Source organism: Neltuma alba, unplaced genomic scaffold (genome assembly GCF_004799145.2).
Source record: "Neltuma alba isolate B1F8T4 unplaced genomic scaffold, ASM479914v2 tig00010374_pilon, whole genome shotgun sequence".
In the NCBI taxonomy this organism is placed as follows: Eukaryota; Viridiplantae; Streptophyta; class Magnoliopsida; order Fabales; family Fabaceae; genus Neltuma; species Neltuma alba.
Window position 1 is genome coordinate 87,465 of NW_021635279.1, and position 26,695 is coordinate 114,159.

The 26,695-nt window shown below is 33.0% G+C and overlaps 2 protein-coding genes and 1 long non-coding RNA gene across 4 annotated transcripts; all 3 read right to left on the bottom strand.

The window, feature by feature from the left end:
• Positions 1 to 1,390: 1,390 nt before the first annotated feature.
• Positions 1,391 to 7,177, bottom strand: LOC114756171 (thiamine biosynthetic bifunctional enzyme TH1, chloroplastic-like). Of its 2 annotated transcripts, none has more exons than XM_028945084.1 (10): positions 7,130 to 7,177; positions 6,245 to 6,559; positions 5,933 to 6,007; positions 5,427 to 5,502; positions 5,226 to 5,301; positions 4,879 to 5,013; positions 4,292 to 4,356; positions 4,019 to 4,146; positions 3,085 to 3,341; positions 1,391 to 2,210 (listed from the first exon to the last, which is right to left on the bottom strand). In XM_028945084.1, exons 1-10 carry the CDS (start codon positions 7,169 to 7,171, stop codon positions 1,679 to 1,681), a joined length of 1,701 nt encoding a protein of 566 aa, XP_028800917.1. In that variant the 5' UTR covers positions 7,172 to 7,177; the 3' UTR covers positions 1,391 to 1,678. The 2 variants fall into 2 exon arrangements, with proteins under 2 accessions (XP_028800917.1, XP_028800918.1); XM_028945085.1 differs by lacking the exon at positions 7,130 to 7,177 and adding an exon at positions 6,897 to 7,067.
• A 3,404-nt stretch (positions 7,178 to 10,581) lies between these two features.
• On the bottom strand, positions 10,582 to 16,775 carry LOC114756169 (uncharacterized). The gene is made up of 11 exons (XM_028945082.1): positions 16,499 to 16,775; positions 15,561 to 15,685; positions 14,757 to 15,201; positions 14,533 to 14,648; positions 13,487 to 14,270; positions 12,755 to 13,189; positions 12,352 to 12,540; positions 12,011 to 12,241; positions 11,584 to 11,929; positions 11,280 to 11,463; positions 10,582 to 11,170 (listed from the first exon to the last, which is right to left on the bottom strand). Exons 1-11 carry the CDS (start codon positions 16,703 to 16,705, stop codon positions 10,657 to 10,659), a joined length of 3,576 nt encoding a protein of 1,191 aa, XP_028800915.1. The 5' UTR covers positions 16,706 to 16,775; the 3' UTR covers positions 10,582 to 10,656.
• A 40-nt stretch (positions 16,776 to 16,815) lies between these two features.
• Positions 16,816 to 25,278, bottom strand: LOC114756165 (uncharacterized). The gene is made up of 3 exons (XR_003741414.1): positions 25,267 to 25,278; positions 20,712 to 20,714; positions 16,816 to 16,925 (listed from the first exon to the last, which is right to left on the bottom strand). It is a non-coding gene; the product is annotated as an uncharacterized LOC114756165 (long non-coding RNA).
• Positions 25,279 to 26,695: the final 1,417 nt, after the last annotated feature.

Sequence of the window (26,695 nt, forward strand, 5' to 3'; positions counted from 1 at the left end):
TCTTTCAAGAATTAAAATGATAGAGCACTTCCAAGAACCCAAATTTTAACCTTGATACTACTTATATTTTTGGAGAGTTAAAGGCCTGTATAAATGATTATATGTAGTTATTTAATTATGATTTACAAAATACGAAATAAATACATAAGACTAGTTTTATCTCAACTTATGTGAAACGTGTTTATAAGTTATTTTAATCATGATCCCAAATAGGACAAAAATGTTGGTTAGCTTTAACTTGCATCCATGAAAGTATAAAATAAATTTATATTAGAATCATAAGTAAATTACTAAATGTATCTTTTGGAAAACAAAACAAGTATCTTTCAAGAATTAAATGATAGAGCACTTCCAAGAACCCAAATTTTAAGCTTGATATTGCTTATATTTTTGGAGAGTTAAAGCTTGTTTGAAATGACTTATATGTAATTATTTAATTATGATTTACAAAATATAAAATAAATACGTAAAATTAGTTTTGTCTCAATTTATATGAAATGTGTTTATAAGTTTTTTAATCATGATCCCAAATAGAACAAAAATGTTTGTTAGCTCTGCTTGCATCCATGAAAGTATAAAATAAATTTATATTAGAATCATAAGTAAATTACTAATTTTTTTGTTAATGAAGTTTGGTCAAAAAGGTAAATACACAACACATAACACGTACGTGTGAGTTTAAATATCATTACTAAAAAAATTGCTGGTATATAATTTGTAACAATCATTATATGCATTTTTTTAAAACCGTAAAATCTGCCAAATTTTGATGAGTTCTTCACTTTTTAAATCGCATCAATCAAAAATTTATTCTTTATTGTTGCTTTGAATGAAAATTTGACCATATCTGATAAAATATGTGTAGTACGAAACATACTAAATTTTTTTACATGTATTTATATATTATTTAAATTTTTATAATTTAGCAGATATATATTTAAAATCTTATTTTACCATATATATGTCGGCTTTATTTTAATATATTTTATATTTGCATTTATTTATATATTATTTAAATTTTTATAATTTAGCGCATATATATTTAAAATCTTATTTTACCATATATATGTCGACTTTATTTTAATATATTTTAGGTACACACATATATGCTTCATATATGTGCATGCATGTATTAATACCTAAGCTAAAGGGGATTTTTTTTTTCCCTCGGCACAAGGGGGAAGGTCAGAGTTTGATTGATTCTAATGAATGTGGCAATAATGATTCCTAAGGAATGTTGATGGTGGATGATCAAACTTATTCTATATGACAAAGCAATTTGGATTCCTTAGAAATGGGCTTCCTGGAATCCAACCGAACAATCCCTTAATTTTGATGAAAGCATCAATAAAAGTAAGACTGAAATATTATTACTACAAAGATTTTATGCTTTTTTCCCTCATCAATAAATGGGCTTCCTGTTATTAAATTGATCTTTTCGTATCGAAGCGTCATTTTTCCGAAATAAAAAAACACCTAGTATTGCTTTGTTTTGCAGAGTATTGAGCATTGCAGGCATACTTAGACTTTAAAAGAATCATGTCCAAAGAATCTGCCATTCCATGTTTCTATTAATGAAGTTACTGAAACTCTTCTAATCTTTCGTCCATCCAAACTCTGAGCACAAATTGCAAATCTCAATCTGCAAGCATTGCTCCCATATCTGCAGAACTTGTGCTCATTTCTTCTGTAACACTGCCTTGCTTAATATAGTGTGCAAATTTTTGGTTTCTGTCAGAATACACTCTCTGTCAAATAGGGCTGAAACAACAGCAACACCCTTCAAATTTGGCATGCCGGTTTCCATTACAGCACGTGCATTCGACGGTCCAATGCCGCCAATTGCGACCACGGGCAGTTTAGAAGCCAGGCATACTTCTTTTAACCCATCTACACCTATAGTGTTATTGTTTTCCTTGGTGGTTGTGGGATATACACCACCACTACCAATGTAATCAGCACCATCAATCCATGCTTGTTTGGCTTGCTCTGGTGTCTTGCATGATACACCGATTATCTTTTCAGGACCAAGAAGAGTTCGAGCAACATGTGCCGGCATGTCAGACTGACCAAGATGAACACCATCGGCATCACAAGCAAGGGCCACATCAATGCGATCATTTATGAGTAGAGGCACCCCATAGGAACGGCATATTTTAAGGCATGCTTTGGCTGCATCCAAGAACTCTCTAGTTTCGGCATGCTTTTCCCTGTAAAAGAATAAGCAGTGTGCTATGAGATATAATTTTATCCCAACTACCCCAACTACCTGTGTTCTTTTCTTTTCTTTTTCTGGGCCACACCTAACTTCCTAAGTTCATGAGATAAACAAACAATAGTCAAACATGAATCACAGACGATACTTCAATGAGAGTGACTCAACAAGCACTTCAACGTGATTGGGATGCTAGAAAACATTCGTCTCAACCTTCTTAAGTTGGCAAAGCAAAGCCAGAAGTACGATTCAGAACCTAGGGACCGTTTGAGGATAGGAGTATTGGCTGAATGAGATCCATACATGATGCTTCGCAAAAATGAAGAGACTTGGTGGAAAAAATTATCGCATATGTGAGCTTGTCTACATGATATGCAATTCAACAATACCAAAAGGAGATAATATAAAGCTTAAGAAGCACTCCCTTGACTGAAAATATTTGATGTGAATCACGCAAAGAGTGAGTGAGGGAAAAAGAGAGGATAAAAGAGCAAAACTAGGGATAAGATAAAAGAAAGCTGAAAACAACAAGGATACTGACAATAGATCAAAGAATAAAGATCCGCTGTTTTTTGTTCAAGTTCAACTATTCAGACCCGAAATTACATCCGTCCAGAAGGGATAGGCAAAACAACAAGAGGTATTTGGTCATAATTCACGAATCCATGACCAAAAAGAAAAAAGAACATTTTCCTTATGATTTATACTCCACACAGATTACCAGATCTTTAGGATAGTTGACTGGGAATATTAAACCATAGCCAATGATATCTACTACGAAATAAAGATGGGAAGGAACCTACTTTTCTGTATCACAGTGATTATATGACTCAAAAAGTAAAGCACACTACAAGCATTAGATGACAAACCTTAATTGAACAATGGTAGCGCCTCCTTCTACAGCAGCTTTAACAGCATCGGAAATGGAACGGCCCCACTTTCTGTTCATGCCTGAATCCGTTACAGCATATAGCAGTAAGTCATTTGGATTGAACTTATCCTGTCTGCAAGAATTCTGATTGGCATTTTTAAAGGCAAAAAAATGATCAAAAGGGCCTTGGGCTCCATTTCCAATCACAATGTCTTTGCTGTAATCCAAGGCAGTCTCGATGAAATGTTTAGCCACCTGACACAACCCAAGAGGAAGAAAGAACTTCATGGATTTTGCTATATTCAAACATGTAACTGCCCCAGCACAGGGAGGACAACTTGCAAAGGCCTCATTAAACTAACATGAACTATCTTCATCTACAACACTTGCAAGAGCTGGGGATGGAGAATTCCTAGAAACTTGAAGGCTGGGTTCAACTGTATTCTTCACAATACAATTTTCATAGAAAGGTACAATCCCATTAATTGCATCAGCGGATGAGAATTATACTGACTTCAAATTTCCTACATTCTAAAACATACTAACCTGGAATTGTGCTACAGACGATACTGTTTTAGACCAAGGTGAAGCCATTAAAAAAAAAAATGCCAGTTCTCCGTAATAATTGATTCTAAATATCCATTCCCCCTCCTTAAAGCATACCCACACAAAGCATGCAAGTATAAAAGAAAACCATTTGTAAATCAATCACATGTTGGAAAGTTAAAGTAGATCGTTACAGTCATGCTTATTAAGACAAAAATAAATTCTGTACACTCAAACGTTATTTGGTTAAGATTCAACTCCAAAGCTAAATATGGACTCACTAAGTCACTATGATCATGTGCAAACATAAATAAATGGTCAACAAGTCAAACAAACAGAATATTAATAAATACGATATCTCTGGATATAGTGGTTAACAAACTGACCCTAACAGCTTCAAGTACCGAGGAACCTTTCGCCAGTTCTGCAGCTATGCATGATGCCAGAGTACAGCCAGTACCATGAGTGTTGCGAGTATTCACACGTGAAGAACAGAGCTCATAGAATCCCTCACCTGCAAAACTCAAGACCTAGAGATGGAGTTAATTTTAAACATGAATTTGGGCATACATCTTTGAGAAGGAAAAATAATTTTAAAAAAAAGAAAAAAAAAGGGAAAGGAAGAAGCTGCATCTCAGATTTAACGGCTTCAACCTTACCATCGAATAATACATCAATGGCGTCTGATGAATTGGGCAGGTCACCACCTTTGACAAGTACATTCCTGAAGTGAAAATAAATTATTTGCCAAATCACACTGTTCTTAAATTAGAGTACCCTACAATTATATTCAGCACCCCTCTCAATGACAAATATGCTTATACATCTTAATTGATTGTCAAGAAGCCAAACCTTTTTACATACACAACATTAGATACTCAAGCTAGAGTAAAATCATTGTTGGACGTCATACTTTTGAAAACAATTCAACAAATTACTCTATGCTATACACTTTAATTCACGCTCATATGAAAACTTTCAGTAAGAAGACCAATATGGCAATTCATTGTTATAGATTTGTCCTACCAGTAATATACAAATGGCTATTTTATTTTTCTCGATTTCACATTTTTGTGAAGCATTAAATAATTCTTTATAAGTTCCATGCATTATATCTCGTAAGCTCAAGCAGTACCAAACAAATGGTTTGATGTCCAAAGTCTACCTCTCATGAAGTGGAACTCTATGTACGAAGTAAATGAGCATTCATAATAGATGAACGATAAATGTTGATGCAGCAACTAACCTAGGACCCATGTCATGTATTAATTTTGCAGCAGCACGCATATCAGAAACTGATCTCACTGGCACGCCACCAAGTAAGACTGATGCCTCTTTTATATTGGGAGTTACAATGTTGGCCAAGGGAAGAAGTTCCTCCCTAAAAGATAAAAGCAATAACAAGCACAATAAGTTTCCATTCATTTTAAGGTAAAGTTAAAATAAATATAGACGCAGATTTTATCCTTTTATCAGGTATTATAGAAATACGATGTATGTATATTTCATGCCTTTTCTTTTTTTTTTTTTTTTTTGATCTTATACTTCATGCCGTAAGGATGTTTAGTAAAAGTTCAGGATCAGCAAACTAACCGAAATCCAGCTAGGACAGATGGACCAGCAAGTACATCTCCACTGGTAGATACCATGACAGGATCAACAACCAGAGCTGCCTTCAGCAACAGAACTAAGTCAGTCAGAAGCAACTCCACTCTCCAATAAAATAATAAACATAATTGTCACCCAAAAAAAAATAATAATAAACATAATAGCAATTTCTGTAAAAGTGAATACCCTTGACAGGAAATTCCCTGAGACTCTGACAAAGGACCCTCACTATGCCAGGAGACGGCAGCATGCCTGTTTTGACCTAGGCACATAACATTTAGTTTAGGAGGGAAATAAATCAGCATTTGAGTAACGAATACCTCACGTCATGTCAAGAAGAAACAGCTACACAAAAAAAAAATCTTTTATTTCAAATTTTCACAATGAAAGAGCATTTAAATACAATCATAACTTAATAAGCCACTGGGTTTAAAAATTATATTTCAAGATTACCATATAATTTAACTTTCACAATATGCCCACAAATTCATGACAACCATTTATTCTACTTCACTCTTGGAATGCAAACATTTGCATACAGGCGGTAACATCTTTATGCTTGCTTTATCAAACCTTTCTTTCTCTGTTTGTCACCTGTTTGTTCCTTAATTCTTTGGATACTCAATCCTATGAGATTACAACCAGCAAAATACTTGCAGCTAACCACTGTAGCACTCAGTATTTTGACTTACCACATCGACATCCATGTCAGAGAGCACAGACTTAAGCTGCTCAGCCACAAAATCCTCACGCATGATGTCCACCCCCTAACAATTTTAAGTTATTTGAGGATGGTTTTATCAAAAATTAGTGTCAAAAAGTAATTAAACTAAGCCAACTTACTAATTGTGTAGCCTAGTAAAAATATTTAGCTTAACACTTCTGTTTCAATTAACTTTATCATATAATATTTGCGAATTGTGAATTAAATTCTTGCCTTTTCTTCTTTAATTCCTCAGAAATGAACGTAAGCAAAAGCAATGGAATTAATATGAAACTTCAACCTGGACTCCAACAGTATTCTGTGCAGTGACAGCAGTGATCACGGTGGAACAGTAAACCATCCTAGCAGCACAAGCCTTCAGATCAGCTTGAATACCGGCACCACCCCCGGAATCAGAGCCAGCAACTGTCAGTACATGAGGAACTTTCATCTCTCGTTTCTGCATGGTTGCTGAAGATCGATCTGCTTGCACGTTCAAAACCACCTTCCTTGGATTATTCTGATTAGTTGTTGAATTATGAAACAGGAAGCTTGAGCTCCTTATTTGTTTAAACAGCAGGGGAGGAAACTGGATTGGATTTGGCTTGCGACAGCTCTAGAGAAAGAGAATAAATGAGGGGAGGAACGCAAAAGCATGAAATGTAAGCCTCAGTACACGGGAAAACGGAAGAAAAAACAGAAAGAAAGAAAATAAAGCATGCTCATCAGAAAAACCGTGACGTACAAAAGTAAAATGTTACTCTCCATTTGATTACTATAGAACTAGATGCTTCAGTCTTCAGCACTGAAATTACACATCGTCTAGTCTAGAAAAAGAAAATGCTTACGTAGTACTAATACTAATTCCCGAATGACAATGGTTTTGACTTTATTTTGGTTGCTTATTTCACAATCCATGCGTTCCTCTCGTCTACCAGCTGTCAATTTCTTACCGTTTACAGTGACGGCTCCAGAGAAAAACAAAGAAATGGACAGCTCGCCCGCCTTGGTTGATATCAAAAGCACAGAATTACATATATATTATCTCTACAAGCTCAGCTAAATTAAGCATCAGAATAAGGGGCAACAAAACAAGAGGTTGATACAGTTTCCTAGGTTCCTTCGTATGATCATTTTCCATTATTTTCCGAAGAACCAAAAAACTAAATGAAGAGAAGAGGCGTACCTGGGAATGGAAGTGCGCGGGGAGGAGCTGAGCGGAGGCCATGAATTTCCGACTGAATCGGGTCAGAGTTTTCAATTTCTGACTACTTTTTTGTTGACTGCGACCCGACCCGACGCACGGCGTGATGATGTGAGCCGTTTTTTTTTGAAAAAAAGGTTATACTATCATAAATACTCCTCCGGTCCTTAATATAAGATCCATTTAATTAATTTGATTAGATTAATGAAGTTAGGTAAGTTAGTTAATTATAAGAAAAGTGACATATTTTTCCTAAAACATCATAATCATCTTTCTTAATACCTCCTCTCCTTCTTCTACTTGATTATGGTTGAGGGAGTATCCATAGGGGTAATTTAGAGAAAATTGATAAATATAAGAAATGAGTCTTATATTTAGGACCAAAACCAACTTAAAAATTGGGTCCTATATTAAGGACCGGAGGAGTAGTATTTTTCAGAAAATTATACTACTTGCATGAATTTTTATTCAACTCAAATATTACCTACAATCCTAATATAAAATCTTGTTTATAAATTATAAATAAGGTCTGATATTTAAAACAGGAAGTAGTACTAAATTTACTAAAATGACTTGTAAAATAACCTAAATTATTATATACTCTACTTTTTGCCCGGTACTGTATATTCTGCTATATTAATGTTTGGTGTTAATTATAATTGTAATTTTTGGTTACATCTCCGTTTTTTTGAAACCCACTTAATACTATTTGGGTTTTTTAACTCCTCAAAATCAAAGTTAAAACCTCCCTTCTATTTTGAAAACATATATAAACCTCATTTACAATTAAAATATATGTTACATAAACCTTTCTTCTATATTTAATATTAAATTTCTATCCATCCAAATCGTTAGTTGACCGTTAAGTTTAATTTTAAATTATTTCTTTGATCAAAATGCCTCTTTTTAACTTAATAATTATTAGACATTTATATTTTGCAATACGTATATTTTATAAATTTCTAATATGTTACAAAATTTATTAATTTTGATCCAAATTATAAAATTTTATAATTTTAATATTTTATCACATTCATTAGAAATTATTTACTTTGATTTCTTTTAAATTGTAAAAATGTATTCTAAATACATAGTTTTTGTTTATCGTAGAGTTTAAATAATATAAGTTTAAAAGGTTTTATAAATTATTTAAACTTATAATTCAAAATTTTTGAAGACATTTTGTTACAAAAATTTATAAACATGTTTTGTCAATATATATTTATTGAAAAAATTAGTTAAATTTTTAATCAAGTCTTTTATGTTCACCTTAAATGAATGAAATTTATATGACTGTAAATACATAATTTAGAAATTTATTAGAATAAAGGGTAAAATAGTAAGTAAAATTTATTTTAATATAAATTTCAGTTAAAAATAATGTTTTTAGAATGTTTTTAGAATATTCCTAAGGGTGTTAACTTATTGGATTAAACTATATATTTTTAAAATAAAAAGAGAGTTTGTATAATTGATGCAAATTAAAAAAGTAGTCAGAATATTTTACTCAAAAAATAATGAAACACATTTTACATCTCCCGAAAGACCTCAAACAATAATGAAACACATTTTACATCTCCCGAAAGACGTTGGATAGTTAAGAAATTTTAACCATTTAAACGTAAGGTTTTAAATTTGAATTCGTATGGATACAGAAAACATCGAGGAAGGAAATTGCCGCTTTTTTTTTCCCCTAAATTATATTACCTATTGATATCAACATTAATGTTAATCTCAATATTATCATATTGAGCTTAAATAAAGGGAAAATTAGGGTTTGTTCGGTCTATTGTCTTGAAAATAATTTTTTTATTTTAAAAACACAAAAGCAAAAAAAATTGTTTAATAATTAAAAAAATAGTAACATTTTTTAAAAAAACTAAAAGCTCAAAACAACCTTTACATATCTTCTTGTCTTTGTTTTTATGTTTTTTTTTAAATTGGAGAAATTATTTTTCTCTTCTCATCTATTATCCGTTACCTATTATTATCGATGACAACTACCACTTATTTAAGTGTTATTTTTTGTTTTTTCAAATGTCTTTTTTTAAAATTATTTTCCGAACAATTTTTTGTTTTATTTCCAAAACTTGTTCTAAAAAATACTACCTCCGGTCCTTAATATAAGATTTCGTTTGACTTTTATTTTAGTCCTAATATAACACTGCAATTCACTTTGTCTCTCATATTTATACAATTTTTTTGAAGATAATCCTTCTAATAATTGTAGTTTTAGCCAACACACTTGATTAGTAAGGATATTTAAGGAAAGATAACACCTATTTATTACAAATAACTAACTTAACTTATTTTCTTAATTTTCTCAAATTAGTCAACTAGCTCTTATAATTAAGATCAAAAGTAGTAAGAAGCAGCCTTATCCCACTAGGTAGAGTTGGCTACATAGATCGCATGATGCTATTATACTCTATCAACAACCAAGTTTTTAGATATGTTATGGACCATAAGATCTCATTGAGCGTTCTCCTTGGTTTTCCTCTGCCCCTTTTTATAAAGCTCCAAGCTGTATAATCTACCCTTCTCATCGCACCTCCAATGATCTTCTTTGTATATGCCCAAACCATCTCAAATAATATTCAACCATTTTCTTTTTGATAAGCACCACACCTACTCTTACTCTAATATTTTTATTTCAACTCTTATCTTTTCCTATATAACCACACATCCATTTCAACAATTTCATTTCTACTACCCTAACTTATAAGCTTCTCAGGTACTTTCTTATCACAAATAACTCCTATAACCTTCCTCCACTTTAACCACTCAACTTGTATTCTATAAAAAACATCTCCCTCAATTTCATTATCCTCACATATAATGAATTCTAAATATTTGAACCTTGACATTTGATGAATAATTTAATCTCCCATCTTCACTTCCAAATCACCACAATTGATTTGCCTCCCCCAAAATTGAGAGCTATAACTTTTTTAGGAAATGGGATTTTACATTAGTTTTCCCTTAAATAAACAATAAAATAGAACCTTCAAATTATAGTGAATAACTAATCAAAATTTTAGAGACTAAAAGATTAATTTTCCTTTCCATAAACAACGGAATAGAGAGAAATACAAGACATCGACCAATTGCGTGCATTGTTTGACTACAACTACTCTGCTGCGAATTTTTAAGGATGTCTTTCTAATGGCTCCGCAAGGAATTTCCTTCTAATGGCTCTAAACAAGAGATGTTCGGGGGGAGCCACCCCCGGAAATCAATTTGACATGAAACACAAGTTATAGAAAAACACTGGAGTTGTCTTTCAAGATTCGTGTGACCCTTAAGGCAGAGAGAGAGAGAGAGAGAGAGAGAGAGATAGAGGAAAACCTCAAACAATTCAGAGAAATAACATTCTTAGACAAATATATACATCTCATTACTATACACTAAAAGAATTCAACAAGCTCAACAACAATCGATATCACCTATCACTTTACAACCCTAAGATACAGTGACAACTTCACGCTGCTATGTACAACCGTATTTTATTATTCCTGTACTTCCTGATTATTATTATTACTCATGTTATCAGTCAAATATTTATACCATGGTCCATGAACACTTACGGATATAGTGGCAGCCACAATCAAAACTTCAGCAGCTTTCACCACCCTTTCAGTCAGTAAACCAGCCCCTACCTTTCGGAGGGCCATTTCTGCTAACTTACTACCCTGGACCCCATTTCCGCCAAGCACGACACCTCGAACGGCTGTATAGACTGCATTGGACACCCTCTCAAACACTGCATCTCCAGCCTGTAAGCTCTTTGGAAGCATCCTGGCAGCAACTACCTTCATTTTCTGTAGTTTTCCTGCATCAATGTCTAAATCGCCACCCGCAGAGAAATCACAGATTACTTCAACGATATTGTCAACACTGACTTCTTGATCCCGGTCCAAGAGATCTGCAAGTTTTTCAGCACACTTTGATACTATGCTTTCCATTCCCACGGTGCTACCTACTGCCTTTTCACTCACAAGAATCTGGCGGCAAATAAGGATGCTGCAATTCCAGATAAAAATGTTCACCACTTAGAAACATACACAACATACTCTCTTAAATAACGGTTCAGATATACGATTTTTTGCGCACAATTTTTTGTGCCGCTTACCTAGTGGAAATAACAATAATCCTCTGAATTTGAGACTGAACAGACCTCAGCCTGAATAAGTTAAGTGATAAAGTTTCAGGTAGATCTTCTTGAGTCAGACCAGATATACCACTAACTAACTCTAGCAAACCAAGCCTCACAACTAGATCAATTAATTCTCCTCTGCATTCTGGCAGCTGATCACCTGTTCAAACACACGGGCATGTCTCAGAAAATCATGAACTAAAGCAACAGATGTGAAAATAATAGCTCTAAAAGCAATTTTTTCTGCTAAAAATGTTCTATCCATCTACTGATTTTGAACCTGTAGTAGTTGCATCAGCAGCAGAAAAGGCTGTTTGGCTGCCAGTTGCTTTAGACAGAATCCTTCCCCCAGTTCTGAGAGTGGTGGAAGGCAGGCATCCCTGGGAGGAGGAGCTATTAACAATTCCCAAAGCTGAGGAGGAGTTCAAGTGTTCTTCCCAGTCCTGATCTTTCGATGTCCTAACAGATGAGAGCCATCTCAGCGTCGAAGGCAAAGAGGTTTTAGCATCAGATGGAGATCCATAACGGTTAGCAAAGGCATTCTTAAGATAATCAAGACCAGCAGGTCCCTTTAACAAAGGCTCCATTAATCTTATGCGGGCTTTGCTTACTTCTTTCTTAAGAATCTGTCATAAGAGCTTAGTTAAACATAAAAACAATTAAGGAAAAAAACAAAATCTAGGAGGTATCCAATCTCTAAAACATACCTGAGTCTGTTCTAGGACAAACTGCAAGCCCTTGATTAGAGCCATGACACATGAATTTTTTGACTCGTCTCTTAATTGGCATATTTCATTCAACTCCAGAAATAAATTATGGTGTTTGGCCTTGATTGTCTCCTCGTTGGCTGGAGCGGAAAGCTTTTGCAAAGTGACCAGTGAAAACTCCAGAATCTTTCCAAGGTAATCGACATCCAGGTTACCACCTGATTGCAGAACCTTCAGAAACAAAGAAGAGAGACACGTCAGAAGTGGAAGAGTTAAGATTCAATATTCCAATTTAGAAACTAAATAATCATCACACACCAAAATTATAGACAGGCTACTACCTGGGAAAAAATGTCTAGATCAATTGCTGATAGAATATCCTCCTTCCAGCTTTGAGGAGCCATCTCACAAATTTCATCCCTGACCTCTCTCATGAGTTGAACAACTCGATCATAGTTTGGTTGTTCCTGATTTATGGATTCCATGATGCTATCCCAGAAAGCCTTTTCCATTGTCTGCTTTATTTTTCCCTGAAAACACACAAGCAAATCAGGACTCAAAAATTTTATAGACTGCCATCAGCAGGTGCATTTTCTATATATTTCTGCGTGAGAAAATTTATCTTCAAAATGACTCTAAAAAGATAACTTCTGGACATAGACATCCTCAAAGGCCAAAATATTATTTCAACAAAAATAACTGCCAGATGGTATTATAACAATAAAATTACAATGATGCACCAACCTCGATGCTACTTTGGCAGTGATCAGCAATACCTAAGCCATCAGAGAAACTATGGTGACGTTCATGGAGAAACTCATTCACAAAGAGTTCGTTCTCAGTTACCAACTTCTCATCAGAAGAGCCCAGCTGACCATCTGAATTGATTCTACCTGCAGACAAGCTGGACCCTCTAGGCAAAGAAGGTTCAGACTCATTAAATAGGGAGCGAACCACACGACTAGGCTTTCGGTTACTCTCAAGTGGAGTGTTTAATTCTGTGGAGCTAGCAACAGGTGAAAGAGAAGGTGAGAAGTTGAATGGGCTTGTGCTAGTACTTTCATTTGCTTTGAAGAATTTAGATCGTGTTTCAGATAAAGCACTCTCCATACGCTCAATGCCAGCATCTCCACTCAGGTGCTGCACCTTTTCTCTTAAAAGTTTTTGATCTTCAGAGACCTGCATCAAGAAATATATGTAAATAAACTTACACAAGATATTTAACAGAACCCCTTTTTGTTACATGACAGCCACCTCACCAGAGCTCAGTCACAAATAGAAACCTTTTGAAGAAAAAAAATCCGATTACAAAGGTGCTTAAATACATATAAGAGGAATAAAATGTTCAAGGCAGGAGACAAGGCATGGAGAAAAATTGGATAATAAAAGAAAAAAATTCATCACCAGGAAGAAGAAGAAGAAGATTCTGTAAACTGGTATTCAATAAGAAAACTCAGAATTGACATGGGTAATTACCTGATGCTGAATTGCTTTCATATCATGAGTAAGCCTATCATTATCTCCTTCTGGAGTCAACTTGCAAGTTTGAATCATAGACGCCTCAAGTTGGCAAGCTGCCCTAACCAAATCCTTCTCTAATAATTGAGCATCTTTGACCTTCCAGACCACAAAACAATGCAAGTACGAGCACCATGCTCTATCAAAAGCAGCAAGCTGAGACTTGAAGGTGAAACGTTTTAAAGTTGCTGAATCAGACTCTTCATCAGAACTCAGTACAGGCCCCTCTAGTATAATTTTTACCAACAACTCAAACATCTGGACAAATTCTTCGGCAGACTTAGCTAGAGAAATCTCACGCTCTCCCATTCCACTGAAAACAGCGTCTGGATGGCCCAATATCATATAAGCACAAAGAACAACTCTTACTGGATACCTTGATGACCTAGCTGGGTTCCTGTTTGATTCCTTGACTGAGCTTACTCTCTTTGTCTCCCTGCTTCTTGTAGAACTCCTAGGAGTCACCTTCTTTTTTGGGGTAGCAACCCGTTTAAGCAAGTGATCAATATTATCCAAACTAGATAAAATATTAGCAGGGTCAACCACTCTTGATACTTGAAGGCGGCTCTCAACCCGGTCAAGTAAAGCTTTTGTCGTCTGAATTGTGGAAATTGATTCAATCAGACGGGCAAGCTGCTCAAAAGGCATTGACTTGACAGATTTCTGATTAATCCCCAGAGCATCATAAGCCTTTGCCAGGGCAAAAGTTGTTTTCGTCAGACTTCGGAATTGCCTCCAGCACCTACAATGAGCAATGATGTTTAGGTTGATGATTTTGAGTAATTTCAAGCAAATTTAGAGGAAATAATTGAAGAATATAATAGCTACACGGAATAGGTGAATGATGCAAACCAGAAAGAAACTCAATAGGAAAATTCACTATACTTCAGTTTCGAAGAACAAAAAATTAAGCTCCAAAGAATCTTAGCACATTGCTTGGCATAAAAAGTCATCCTAGATTCTAACACTAGCAACCAAAAGATTCTAATTTAAATGCAAATAACCTTGCTAATTTTCTGGAAAGAATCTCTGCTTGCTTTGGCATTCTATTCCAATTCTCTCGCACGTGACCACGCAACCTTCCTCTGTGCCTGAGATATTCTGCTCTTTGCCTTTTTGCCTAATTAATGAGTAATACCGTGAAACATGAGTAAAGTCATGGACAATCAAAGACAGTGAGTGACATAAGAAAATTTTGAATGCAAACAACTTCAAGCAACTATTATACCCTTTGTAATCTATCTTCCAACTGGTCCTTCATTTTCCTTCTCTCAATCTCTCGCTGGTTGGATACAGACTTAGCTATGTGTTTCACTTGTGACACTCGAGCATGTGCCCTCTTCTTCTCTGCTTCCAGCAATCCAAGTCGCTTTGCTTCAGCAGCAACACGTTTTTGGTGAATTGCAGCACGTACACGCTCCTTATATTTGCTCTCTCGAGCCATCCTGCGTAACAATGATTGAGATGATCTGTCTCTCAAGGTAGCCCTTCTTTGTCTGCGAGCCTTGAGTATAAGCATCCTATTAACCTCTGCCTGCTGAACACGAGATTCCACTTTTGTCCCAAGCTTCACACGTTCATTCTCATAACGCATTTTTACTCCTGTCTTAGCTGCTTGCCGCAATTCATCTAACCTTGCCAAGCGCCTCTGAGACTTTGCTAAAATGCTCAGTCTGTAGATTTGCCACAAAATTAGCTCAATGGTCCAAATAAATCAAAATCCAAATTCCATTGGCATATGAAAAGAAATCTTGTTTAACTATTAATTATTCCTGAATAGAAGCAAATTATTTATAAACATATTATTCCAACTACTTTTATCATGAAATGACCGTAAAGAGTCTCAAGCTTAAAAGACTATCCTATTTCTCGGTATATGAGAGAAACTGGTATAAACCAAATAAGTCTAACCAAGATAGGTAAATCGCAGCGTGGAGAAACTTGGAAACTGTGACTTTAACAGTACTGTACATAAATATTTATTACGGTAAACTACAACTATAACGTCGGCTATTCAACATCGAGAACCAACCTCTTCTGCTCGGCGGCTTGCAGCTTAGCTTCTAGTCGCTGGCCAAGATCCTCCTCCTGAGATGAGGACCTGGAAGGGCTTCTTGGTTTTGAACGTGCCTTGCACGAGAGTGTCTCATAGTGCTTCTGCAACAGGTAAAAGAAAGAGGGCACTCATGAGCATCCGTCTGAAGGGGAAAAAATTTGGCAAAGCGAACTTCCAAAATCCTCAAACATGCCTTGAAATTTAATATTTGTTGAAAGATGAAAATTATGGTTAAGGCAACATTGGGAAAAAGTAAGAATAATTAAATTTAAAAGGGTAGAAGTATATATGACAAAAGAAAAAAGACTTAGGATTTATGTAAAAAGGAAAAAAACATTACAAAGGAAAAACGAGGGAAGGAAAGAGAAGAGGAGCGCCCCGGGGGGGCATCCGTGTCGGGTGGAGGAACCATTGCATGCCATCAGTACAGAAGTTCTATTTAATTCCAACAAAAACGAACGCCGCGATACAAATTTAAAGAATTGACGGGAAAACATAACAAAAACGAAAATTCAGCATTGAAAACCATGGGAAAAGCACCACCGTGAAGGGGGAAACAAATTTCGAACGGAAAAGCATCCTCTCCTACCTAACATAGAAATAACCTTGTAAACAAAGCAAGGGAGACTATGAAAAGAACTGACGCGGAATGAAAGAAAAGGAAGAATTACTTTTCGAAACTGATTGATATTCTCCGCTCTACCTGGAAGCCGATGAATCCAATAGAAAAATAATTATGATCTTGGTGCTTCATAATCACCAAACTTTCCAAAAGAGAATTCATCATAACTCCAAATCACGAAGCGAAAAAAGCGGAAGAAAACACATAATTTTGAAGCCCCTCCAGTGTTAGTTCCTAAAATCAGTAAACTGCTTCACCAACCAAACTTAACTATTCCGAAATAAGAAATTACCTGTCTTCGAAGATCAGCATCTCGAAGCTTCGCTTCAATTTCCTCAACAGTCCTCGGAGACTTGCACTCCACATCAAGAAACCGTCGCCGGAGCCTCCTCGGAAGCCTCTGCGGCGACAAACAAGAGTTCTCATCACCGGCCGGGAATTCCATAGCAATCCCACCACCAGCGGTTCTGCCCGCCGATAACTCCACTCCGGCAGCCATCCGTCAAAACGACGCCGTACGTGCGCGCGTGAGTACGTGGTACGTACAAATCAATGTATGAACAGTGATCCACAAGGGAGACGAATATGAGGAAGGTGAAAACGATGATGAAGGGACGATAGACACAAATATATATACAGAAGAAATATTTCGAAATGATTATTAAAAATTAAAAACCGAAAGGTTGCGACGAGCCGACGAGTGGACACAGCTTTTTGAGCTTGAGTAAGAGAGAGAGAGACTAAAAATGCTTTTGTGAGAAAGAAGAAGAAGAAATGGAAATTGGAAGTGAAAAGCGACGATGGTTTGGTTTTGATGGCTTTACACTAATACAATACAAATTTTCTTTCTTTTTCTCTTTCATTTTCGCATTTCCTGTTCTTGTTTTGGGTCACATTTACTCTGAGTTTTTTCTAAGAAATGAAAATCGTACCTTCTTCCCGGAAAAAACCAAAGAATAATCCGTGCGAGAAATTGCTTGTTGGGAAGAAAGTTGAGAAAATTGATATATAAAGATAAATAATTTGTATCGAAATATAAAAAAAAGTAAAAAGAATTTAAATTTGTAGAATGCTCACAAATATACTTTTAGAAAATATACATGATTTCTTAATTTAATTTAACTGGATGTTGATTTGTATTCCTCCGTTTCTAAATATAAGACCCATTTTATAATATAAATGTTACACTACAAAATGGGTCTTATATTTAAGACCGGAGGAATATTTTGTAATGACAATGGTAAATGATAACTTTATATTTTATATTAATACTTTTATAAAAGGGATTAAGTCCAATTTTGTATTGTTATTATCTTATTATTTTCTCGTTATTGTTGGTTTTTTCAGCTGATTTATTTTTTAAAAAATTTATAAAGTTTTAGAAAATTATGAATCCCCATAACACATAAAATTATATGTAGTTATTGTTATTATTTACACATTACCTCCTTTTTTTTTATCATAATTCATATTTTTTTACACTTATTTTTATAAAAAGTTCGAACATACATTATCTCTTTCTTTTTTTATTTATGAAAGTTGTTAATTGACTGTGGTATTTACTATTTACTTGTAAACAATAAGATTATATTTCATACCCAAAAAAAATTTGTCACAATTTTTATAAACATATAGATGATATTAAGGCTTTTTTATCGGACTACTATAAATGGTAAAAGAAAACAATAAAATGCTATAATATTTAAAGTATTTACTGAAATACTATATTCAAAATTATTATTTATAAGAACTAGTTTAGAGTTATACACAAAGCGTTATCTAACAAAAATAAAATCGATTTCACTATTTTAGCTTGCGTTTAATTTTCTTATTGATTTATATTAAAAATAAAATAAAAATGGACTTGTCAATGTCATTACATCATAACATCAACATGTTTTACGGGCGGAATGCTCCTCCTTTTCCCAATTTATTATATGAAATGAATTTACAAATTAATTAATATGGTAAGATGACATTTTTGGCATACAATTTTTGTTTTGAATTCTTATTAAATGAAATAATTCATAAATCTGAACATTTTTTTGCCAAAAAAATTCTAGCATATTATTCATGTTATATTCTAGTAAATTGATTTGGCATAAAGTGGTTAGTTGATTGTAAATTTACGATAACAAGTTAATATTAATATTTTCAAACATGACATATAAGATGGTAAACATACCCAAGTCATTGAATCCTTAATAGTACTCCCTCCCATCTTAAATATAAAAAATATATAAAATTAATTAAAAGAACTTTTTTAACTTTAAATATAAGATTCCAGTTCAATTTATCTTTTAACTTTATAATTTTCATTGTAAATTGTCTATCTTATTTCACATATTAAAAGGAGATTTTATTCCGTTATAAAAAAAATTAAAAGAATATTTTAATAAAATTAACAACTATTTTTAAAAATGATTAGTTTAACTAATTTCATTCATTTCCATTAATTGAATATTTATCTCCCACGTCTAGAATCAAAGAAAAATAATAAAAATAATTGAAAAGGCTTGGGAGATTGCATCATAAACAAGGATGTGAGTTATGTAAATTTTTTTTTGGCTGTCCACCCATTTCACCGGAGCTTTGCTCCGACTATATCTGGATCCGACGCGCGTCGCGCACCTGATTGTGGTGGGTGAGTCTCTCAACGGGAATTTCTACATACGCTGAGACTCAAACTCGAGACCTCGCTTAAGCGATACCAAACCGCTTACCACTTGGACCAACCCCCGTTGGTTAAATTATATTATTAACATTCCATTGTTGCAAGCACAAGCGTCTCCAATATATGAACCCATGTGGCTAATCATGGCCCATGCCTTGTGGTGATCAAGCATTGCCTTTCATGGATATCATTCATTATGCTTGCACGTTATCTTAATATGCATTCCCATATTTAATAGTATAATATTCAATTCTCGATTTGACCTTTTGTATTTATTTATTTAATTAAACAACGCAACTTTCTTTAAATATTGATTTATTATTTGCATTTTGCAATATAATAATCATGTACAGGATAAATTTTTTTATATATATTTAAACCTTTTTTCAAATATGTATTTAAGGGAAAACTTATGGAGATCTTAAGGGTTGTATGATTTTTAATTTGCTTTCAACAATGAAATGATGATACTATGAATGTAATAAGAACGTAATAAGAACGTAATCATCTAACTACAATACAATTGTTAGTAATTAAAAACTAATTTATCAAATAATGGAATGAATAAAATTGAGGGCTAATAATGTTATTTTGAGTACATAAAATTTAATCTTATTTTAATTTTGTTCGTAAAATTCGAGACCAGTGGTTTTAGTCTCTAACATTTGATTGATCTTATTTTGGCTTGCTTAAAAATTTTGTTCATAAAATAACATTTTTGGTTCCTGAGATAAGGTTTCAATAACCAAAATCATTGGTTTCACATTTTAATCATCCATCAAAACTAAAATAATATCAAATTTTAGAAACTAAAAAATAGTATTAACCCTCAAATTTATTACATACCTTTTTTCACTTAAGAAAATGACATAGCTAATAGTCTGTTGTATATATCAATTCATTGTGGAGTGATAAAAAGATATGATTGTTTTTATATATATAATTTTAAAATTAGATTATTTCTTGTTGGAATTAATATATTGTTTTTCTTAAAGCATGGATTAAAAAAATATTAAAAGATACATGACTCATGTGATGCTTAGAATTCTAATGCTGGTTCCCATTCTCCTTCAAGTGAGCACGTTTCCCTCATGTGTATAATGACTGTTTTAGACCTTTGAATTAGTTTTAATAACACTACTATATTTTTAAAATTTTTAAAATTTTAACAAGGGTCACATGTTCTCAGTGGTTACTCAAGACTATTGGAATAAAATTTAAAAATAAATATTTTACAAAAACCAAAATGCCAGTAAATGAAAATGAAAATTTATGTCAGCTTTTAGAAAAAGGATTTGATAATACTAAATATTAGATAATTGTATTAAAAAGGACTGCTTTTATTAATGTACTTACAAACATACGCATATACAAAAAACTACCCATGAGTTAATTAATTATGCAAATTATAAATCTTGTAGACATGATCTTTATTTAAGATTAATCACATCGATTCAAAATATGCGCACATGTAATTAATGTGAGAAATCTTTATGAATATTCAATATAATGAAAATATTTTAGCTAATGATACTATCTATAGATCCACGGTCGATCCTTACCAAATATTTACCAATTATGAGAATGCACCAATTTTTTAATATCGATTGCATTCTATACCTCCCGTCCTTAAGACATAATTAACTAATTTAAATAGATTAAAAATGTTAACTAAATTAGTTAATATAATATTTTTTTTAAAACACCATAAGTGTCTTCCTTAATTTCTTCTCTTACTCTCCTACTTGAAAAGAAAATATCAATAAAGTTAACTTTGAAAAAAAACTGATAAACATGTAAAATAGATTTTACATATAGAATCAAAATCAACTCTCTAATTAGGTTTCATATTAAGGACTAGAGGAGTAATATTCATTTCAATCCTTTAAAAAAACAATGCAAAAAATTTTAGTCAAACTATTTATGTCCTTTATGGCAAAAAAAGTCTCATATACAACTTCATCTTTAATATAAGAGTTATATAACTAGTTTGTAAATATTAAAAAAGTTAACTAAATTAATTATTTATAATAAATGTGTGTAATCTTTCCTAAATTACTTTTGCTATCATATGCATTAGAACTTTTGTTTAACAGAAAGTCTTTCCTAAATTACTCTTGTTATCGTATGCATTAGAACTTTTGTTTAATGAAAACTTTTTAATATATACAGTTGTTACAAATATTACTTTTAATGAAAACTCTTTAATATATACTACCTCCGATTCTAATTATAAGAGCTAGTTGACTAATTTGAGGAGATTAAAGAAGTAAGTTGAGTTAGTTATTTGTCCTAAATAGGTATTGTCTTTCATAAAATATTCTTGCTAATTAAATATATTGACTAGAACTATCATTGTTAGAAGGGCTACTTTGGAAAAAATGTATAAATATGAAAGACAAAGTGGATTGGAATCTTATATTTAGGACCAAAATAAAAGTTAAATAGAGTCTTATATTAAAGACCGGAGGTAGTATAATTATTACAAAAATCACTTTAAAAAATAAATAAATATAATGAACAAAATAGATTAAGATTTTATATTTAAAATTAAAAACAGCATATAAGAGAGAGGGGAGTGGTTTGCAACGCCATACATGTGAGAATATATGCATTTGAGTAGCGATGTGGGGATTAAATTTAAGTGGTTCAGTTCTGGTCAAAAAAAAATTTTAGTGGTTCAGATTTTTTTAATTAAAAAATAAAGAAATCTGGATGATTAAATTTTAATTTCGAGATGTTTGGTGAAAGATAAATTGTGCAATTAATACATCTATGATGTAAATTAGATCCATGTGGCATGTGGGTGTGGATCTAGTGTTTTCCAAACAATGACCTAACCATATCATCCATTATCGAAATCATAATCATAATCAAATAATTCACCCCCAGTCTCAAGCTTGATCAATATGGCTTCGATTAGACTTCCTATGCTTCCTAACGTGGTTAGGTTTATGACTTTCTCATCGTTTAATTTGACTTTCTCCCTCAATTTGTCGTCTCCATGATAATTAATCTGGGGCCCACCAAAATAAAAGAGGGACATATAACACTATTCATCCCCATAAGAAATTTGAAAACCCACCGCAATGTTCCGTTGGGAGTTGTTCAATTTTCTAAAATCGATCCTGGATTTCGGCCACAAAATACTACTTTTAATTATAAAAGCCAGTTGACTAATTTAAGGAGATTAAAAAAGTAAGTTGAGTTAGTCATTTATCCTAAATAAGTGTTGTCTTTCCTAAAATATCCTTGTTAATCAAATGTATTGATTAGAACTATCATTGTTAAAAAGTCTACTTTGAAAAAAAATGTATAAATATGAAAGACAAAGTGGATTAGTATTTTATATTTAAAACTAAAATAAAAGTCAAATAGGGTTTTATATTAAGAACCGGAGGTAGTAGTTATTTTTGGGTCTAACCGGAGATTTTTGCATTAGTGTTTTAAGAAATAATTAGAAATAAATATATAAAAAAATTAAAGGAATTTTTTTTAAAGTAATCATAAGGGAAAGAAAACGGTTTTACAGCTCAACCCGAACAGTCATGGTCCGACTCAAAAACCTTTTTTTGGTAACAAAATTTTAGGCAAGCGGTTGGCACAAACCAAAGGCAGAAAAATTAACTTATGGTTTACAGAGACGAGTTTAGATAGGAATGTATATGTATCCTGTTGATCCTGATCCTAGCAGTACTCACGTTTCACTTAGCCGCGAATGTGTCTTCTCAAATGCCGTAACGATATTAGGAATCAAACCTTCTCTTTTTTATTTGAGGGTTCAATCCTTTGACCACTGTTCGACTCAATTTTAAGAACGCTTACACAGTCTTCGTTTATTATTTGGAAAAATATTTTTCTTCTACTCAAATTAATGAAAATCATGTAGAAAAACTAGAATAATTATTCATAGACAAGAAGGGTTTTTGAATTTTTTAAATTGAAATAAAAGAGGTTTAAAATAATTAACATAAAGAAATTTTCAAAAAAGCCAGCGACACCCCCAGGCAGAGAAAAGCCAGTGATTATGTGGATCGATTGATTATAATTTACAATATAAAATTAAACTTAACAATCTCATAACCTTCAGGATAAACAATGGGTAAAGTAACATTATGATCTTATTTTTTATGTATATTTAACATCCTATTCTTATTTGCAGTGCATCTAACAGCCTACTCTTATTTATATTACATCCAATACCATGATATTATTTTTCAAGTGCGTTTAATATACTAATGTTTTTTTTCGTTATGCTTCCACTACAACTAAAATGAGGTATTAAACACACATGAAAAATAAAATCCCCTTGGTATATGCTGGTTACTATTTTTATTATACTACCTCTGGTACTTAATCCTACCTCATGTCTTAATTATAAAACATCATTTACAGACTATAAACAAGATTTTATAATTAGGATAAAAGATAGTATATACTAATATTTTTTTTTTTGTTATACTTGCACTATAACTAAAATGAGGTATTAAACACACATGAAAAATAAAATCCCCTTGGTATATGTTGGTTACTATTTTTATTATACTACCTCTGGTACTTAATCCTACCTCATGTCTTAATTATAAGACATTATTTACAGACTATAAACGAGATTTTATAATTAGAATAAAAGATAGTATATACTAATATTTTTTTTTTTTGTTATACTTGCACTATAACTAAAATGAGGTATTAAGTACACATGAAAAATAAAATCCCCTTGGTATATGTTGGTTACTATTTTTATTATACTACCTCCGGTAATTAATATTATCTCATGTTCTAATTAGAAGACATCATTTGCAGATTATAAACGAGATCTTATAATTGTTAAATTAATTATTCGTAGTAAGTAGATGTTATCTTTCATAAAATTTTTATTAATTATGCCTGTTTAAATTATAAATTAACAGTAATTTTTAATATATATAATTACTATAAGAATTATTTGAAACAAAATAAATAAATATTAAAGATAAAGTAAATTTAGGTTTAAAATCAAATTAAAATTAAATTAACGGTTATATTTATCATTTATATGACTTCATATGGATGTCATGTCCCCGCAACTGCGAAACGGCCAGAGAGGGAGGCGCTTTTCAAGCGTGAGTTTGCCACGTCATAAGAAAATCCCACGCTCGGCTGCGAAAATGATACAAGTACTCGCCTTCTGCAGCAATTACGTGTTTCCCTATACAATCGTCCCCGCTTACAGGAATGTTCGAGGCTTCTAGCTCTAGCCCTATAGGGCTGCATCCACAGCCTTCTCAGAAAGCAGGCTTACGTGTTAGTCACACAGCAAGTGGGATTATCCATATTTTTGTCTATATTAAAAAACTTATAAAATGATAAAATCTCATAAGAAAATTTGAAATTATTAAATCTTAAATAAATTTTTTTGACAAAAATATGTTCCTTACGTACATGATTCACCCTCACTTCCCACCTTGGGCTGCATCCACAGCCTTCTCAGAAAGCAGGCTTACGTGTTAGTCACACAGCAAGTGGGATTATCCATATTTTTGTCTATATTAAAAAACTTATAAAATGATAAAATCTCATAAGAAAATTTGAAATTATTAAATCTTAAATAAATTTTTTTGACAAAAATATGTTCCTTACGTACATGATTCACCCTCACTTCCCACCTTGGCTCAGTAGGCCTCTTGTTTTTCTCACAGTACTTATAAATTTAATGTTGTCAAAACCTATTAAGAAAATGTTTGGGTCTTTGGGAGCTCAGCACTTTAAAAAAAATTATTTTTATACAAATTGAAATAAAATTCTTCTCACATATTTATTTTAAACTCTATAAAATCACTTCTAAAATCGCGATTTTTGTTTTTATCCAAATACTCCCATAAACTGTTGTTACTAAACCTCATTTAGGATTTAGTAATTTTAAGCTTTTTTTGTAATTTTTTTAAAAAACTCTATTTATTTTAAATTGAGATTGAGACTAACATAAATATTTTTTAAATATTCGATTTTAATTTATAATTAAATTTCAAAACTTATAACAAAAATATAAACATATTTTATTGAATATTAATATTAGTATTATATGACATTTATATCACAGGAGTAAATCAAAGATAGTTAATTACTGAAACATTCATTAAAAGATTTAAACTTAAAAGTGACAAATATTTGAATAATATTATGCCACATTATATAAAATTAATAAAATGTCTTAAAAGATACTTTATAATTAAAATAAATAGAAGAGCATCCTCCTAAACTATTTCTAAGGGGCACCAGTTGGTATAATTTTGCTCCTAATATATTAAAATTAGCGTAATTTCTTTTTAAATTAAGCGACTTCAAAATCATTCCTTTTCCCTCCCTTCAATCCCATCTCACCCCACATCCCCCAGCCCACTTACCTATCTCTCTCAATCAGTGAGACTATTTTTGCTCCCTTACAAAATTAACTAATTAACTCTTCTATTAAAAACAAGAGTTTTAAAATGTAAATTTATTTTGAAAGTTTTTATTCAAAAGCATACTCAAAATTTTTTTTAACAAATATGTTTTAAAAGTTTAAAATCGTAACAATATTGCTCTTTACTTTAAAAATACTATCTGTTAATGTTATTATTTTAATAATTAATAATATTTTTAATAATAAGAAGCAACATTGCTGTGCTTTTAAATTTTGGAACAAATTTACTTTAAAAAAACTTTCAAATATTCAATATTCTTAAGTAAAAACATTTAAAACAAATTTGTACATTAAGAGAGTATTTAAATAAAATCAAAACCATACTTTTAAAAATAATTTTATAATATATAAAATAAATATGTAAAAAAATTTATTTTAACTTATAAAAAATACTTTTACTGTTTCCCAAACACCCCAAATTTGAGCAGCTTCCTTTGTAAAACGGCTCAAAAAGCACGTTGTGAAGAGGAGAAAGCAGCTAGGGGTGTTCACAGTGCCCAGTAGCCCGATATGCCTGCCCGGGCCCGAAGAAAAAAAGCCTAGCCCAGCCCGAAAAATGCAGCCCGAAAGAAAAAAAATACTTCTGGGCAGGGCTGATCAAGGGCAGGGTCGAGCCCCGGGCAGGGTACCCTGCCCTGCCCGGAGTATATGTAATAATATATAATATATAATAATACATAAAACTTTAAATTGATAAATTATATTAATATAATATTTTAATTTTCCATTTTTCCCTCTTTTCCCCGTTCGGTTTCGCTCTCCCTCTCTGATTCATTTTGATTTCAAATCTCCAAATCGGATTTGCGCCCTAGCTGAGCTCCTCCCTCCTCTCGCAAGCTTCTGCTCAGTGCTCACTGCTCACCGGTCACCGTCGGTTCGTTGTCGCCTCGACGGTAGCCTCCAGTTCCAAGGCTCCAGCTCGGTTCAAGACTTCCACGGTTATTTCAGATCTCCAACTAGCTGAGCTCCTCCCTCCTCCCGCAAGCTTCTGCTCAGTGCTCACTACTCACCGGTCACCGTTGGTCTGTCGTCGCCTCATCGGTAGCCTCCAGTTCCAAGCTCCAGCTCGGTTCAAGACTTCCATGGTTCCACTCAAGCTCAGCTCGCCGAGACCCTCAGACGCCGACCAGTTCCAACTTCCAAGCTCAACTCACCGAGCAGTGACATCACCTTCGTCTTCGCATCCTCTCAACCTCAACTCACCAAGCCGCCAACCAGTTCCAAGCTCAACTCACCGAACACCAGCAACGACTAGTTGACCACCTCCGTCTTCGCATTTCCTCAAGCTCAAGTCACCGTGAGTGCTCACCGTCGGTCTCTTCCAGGCTCCATCTTCCTCTATCAACTCAGCTTTGATATTCGGCCAGTGA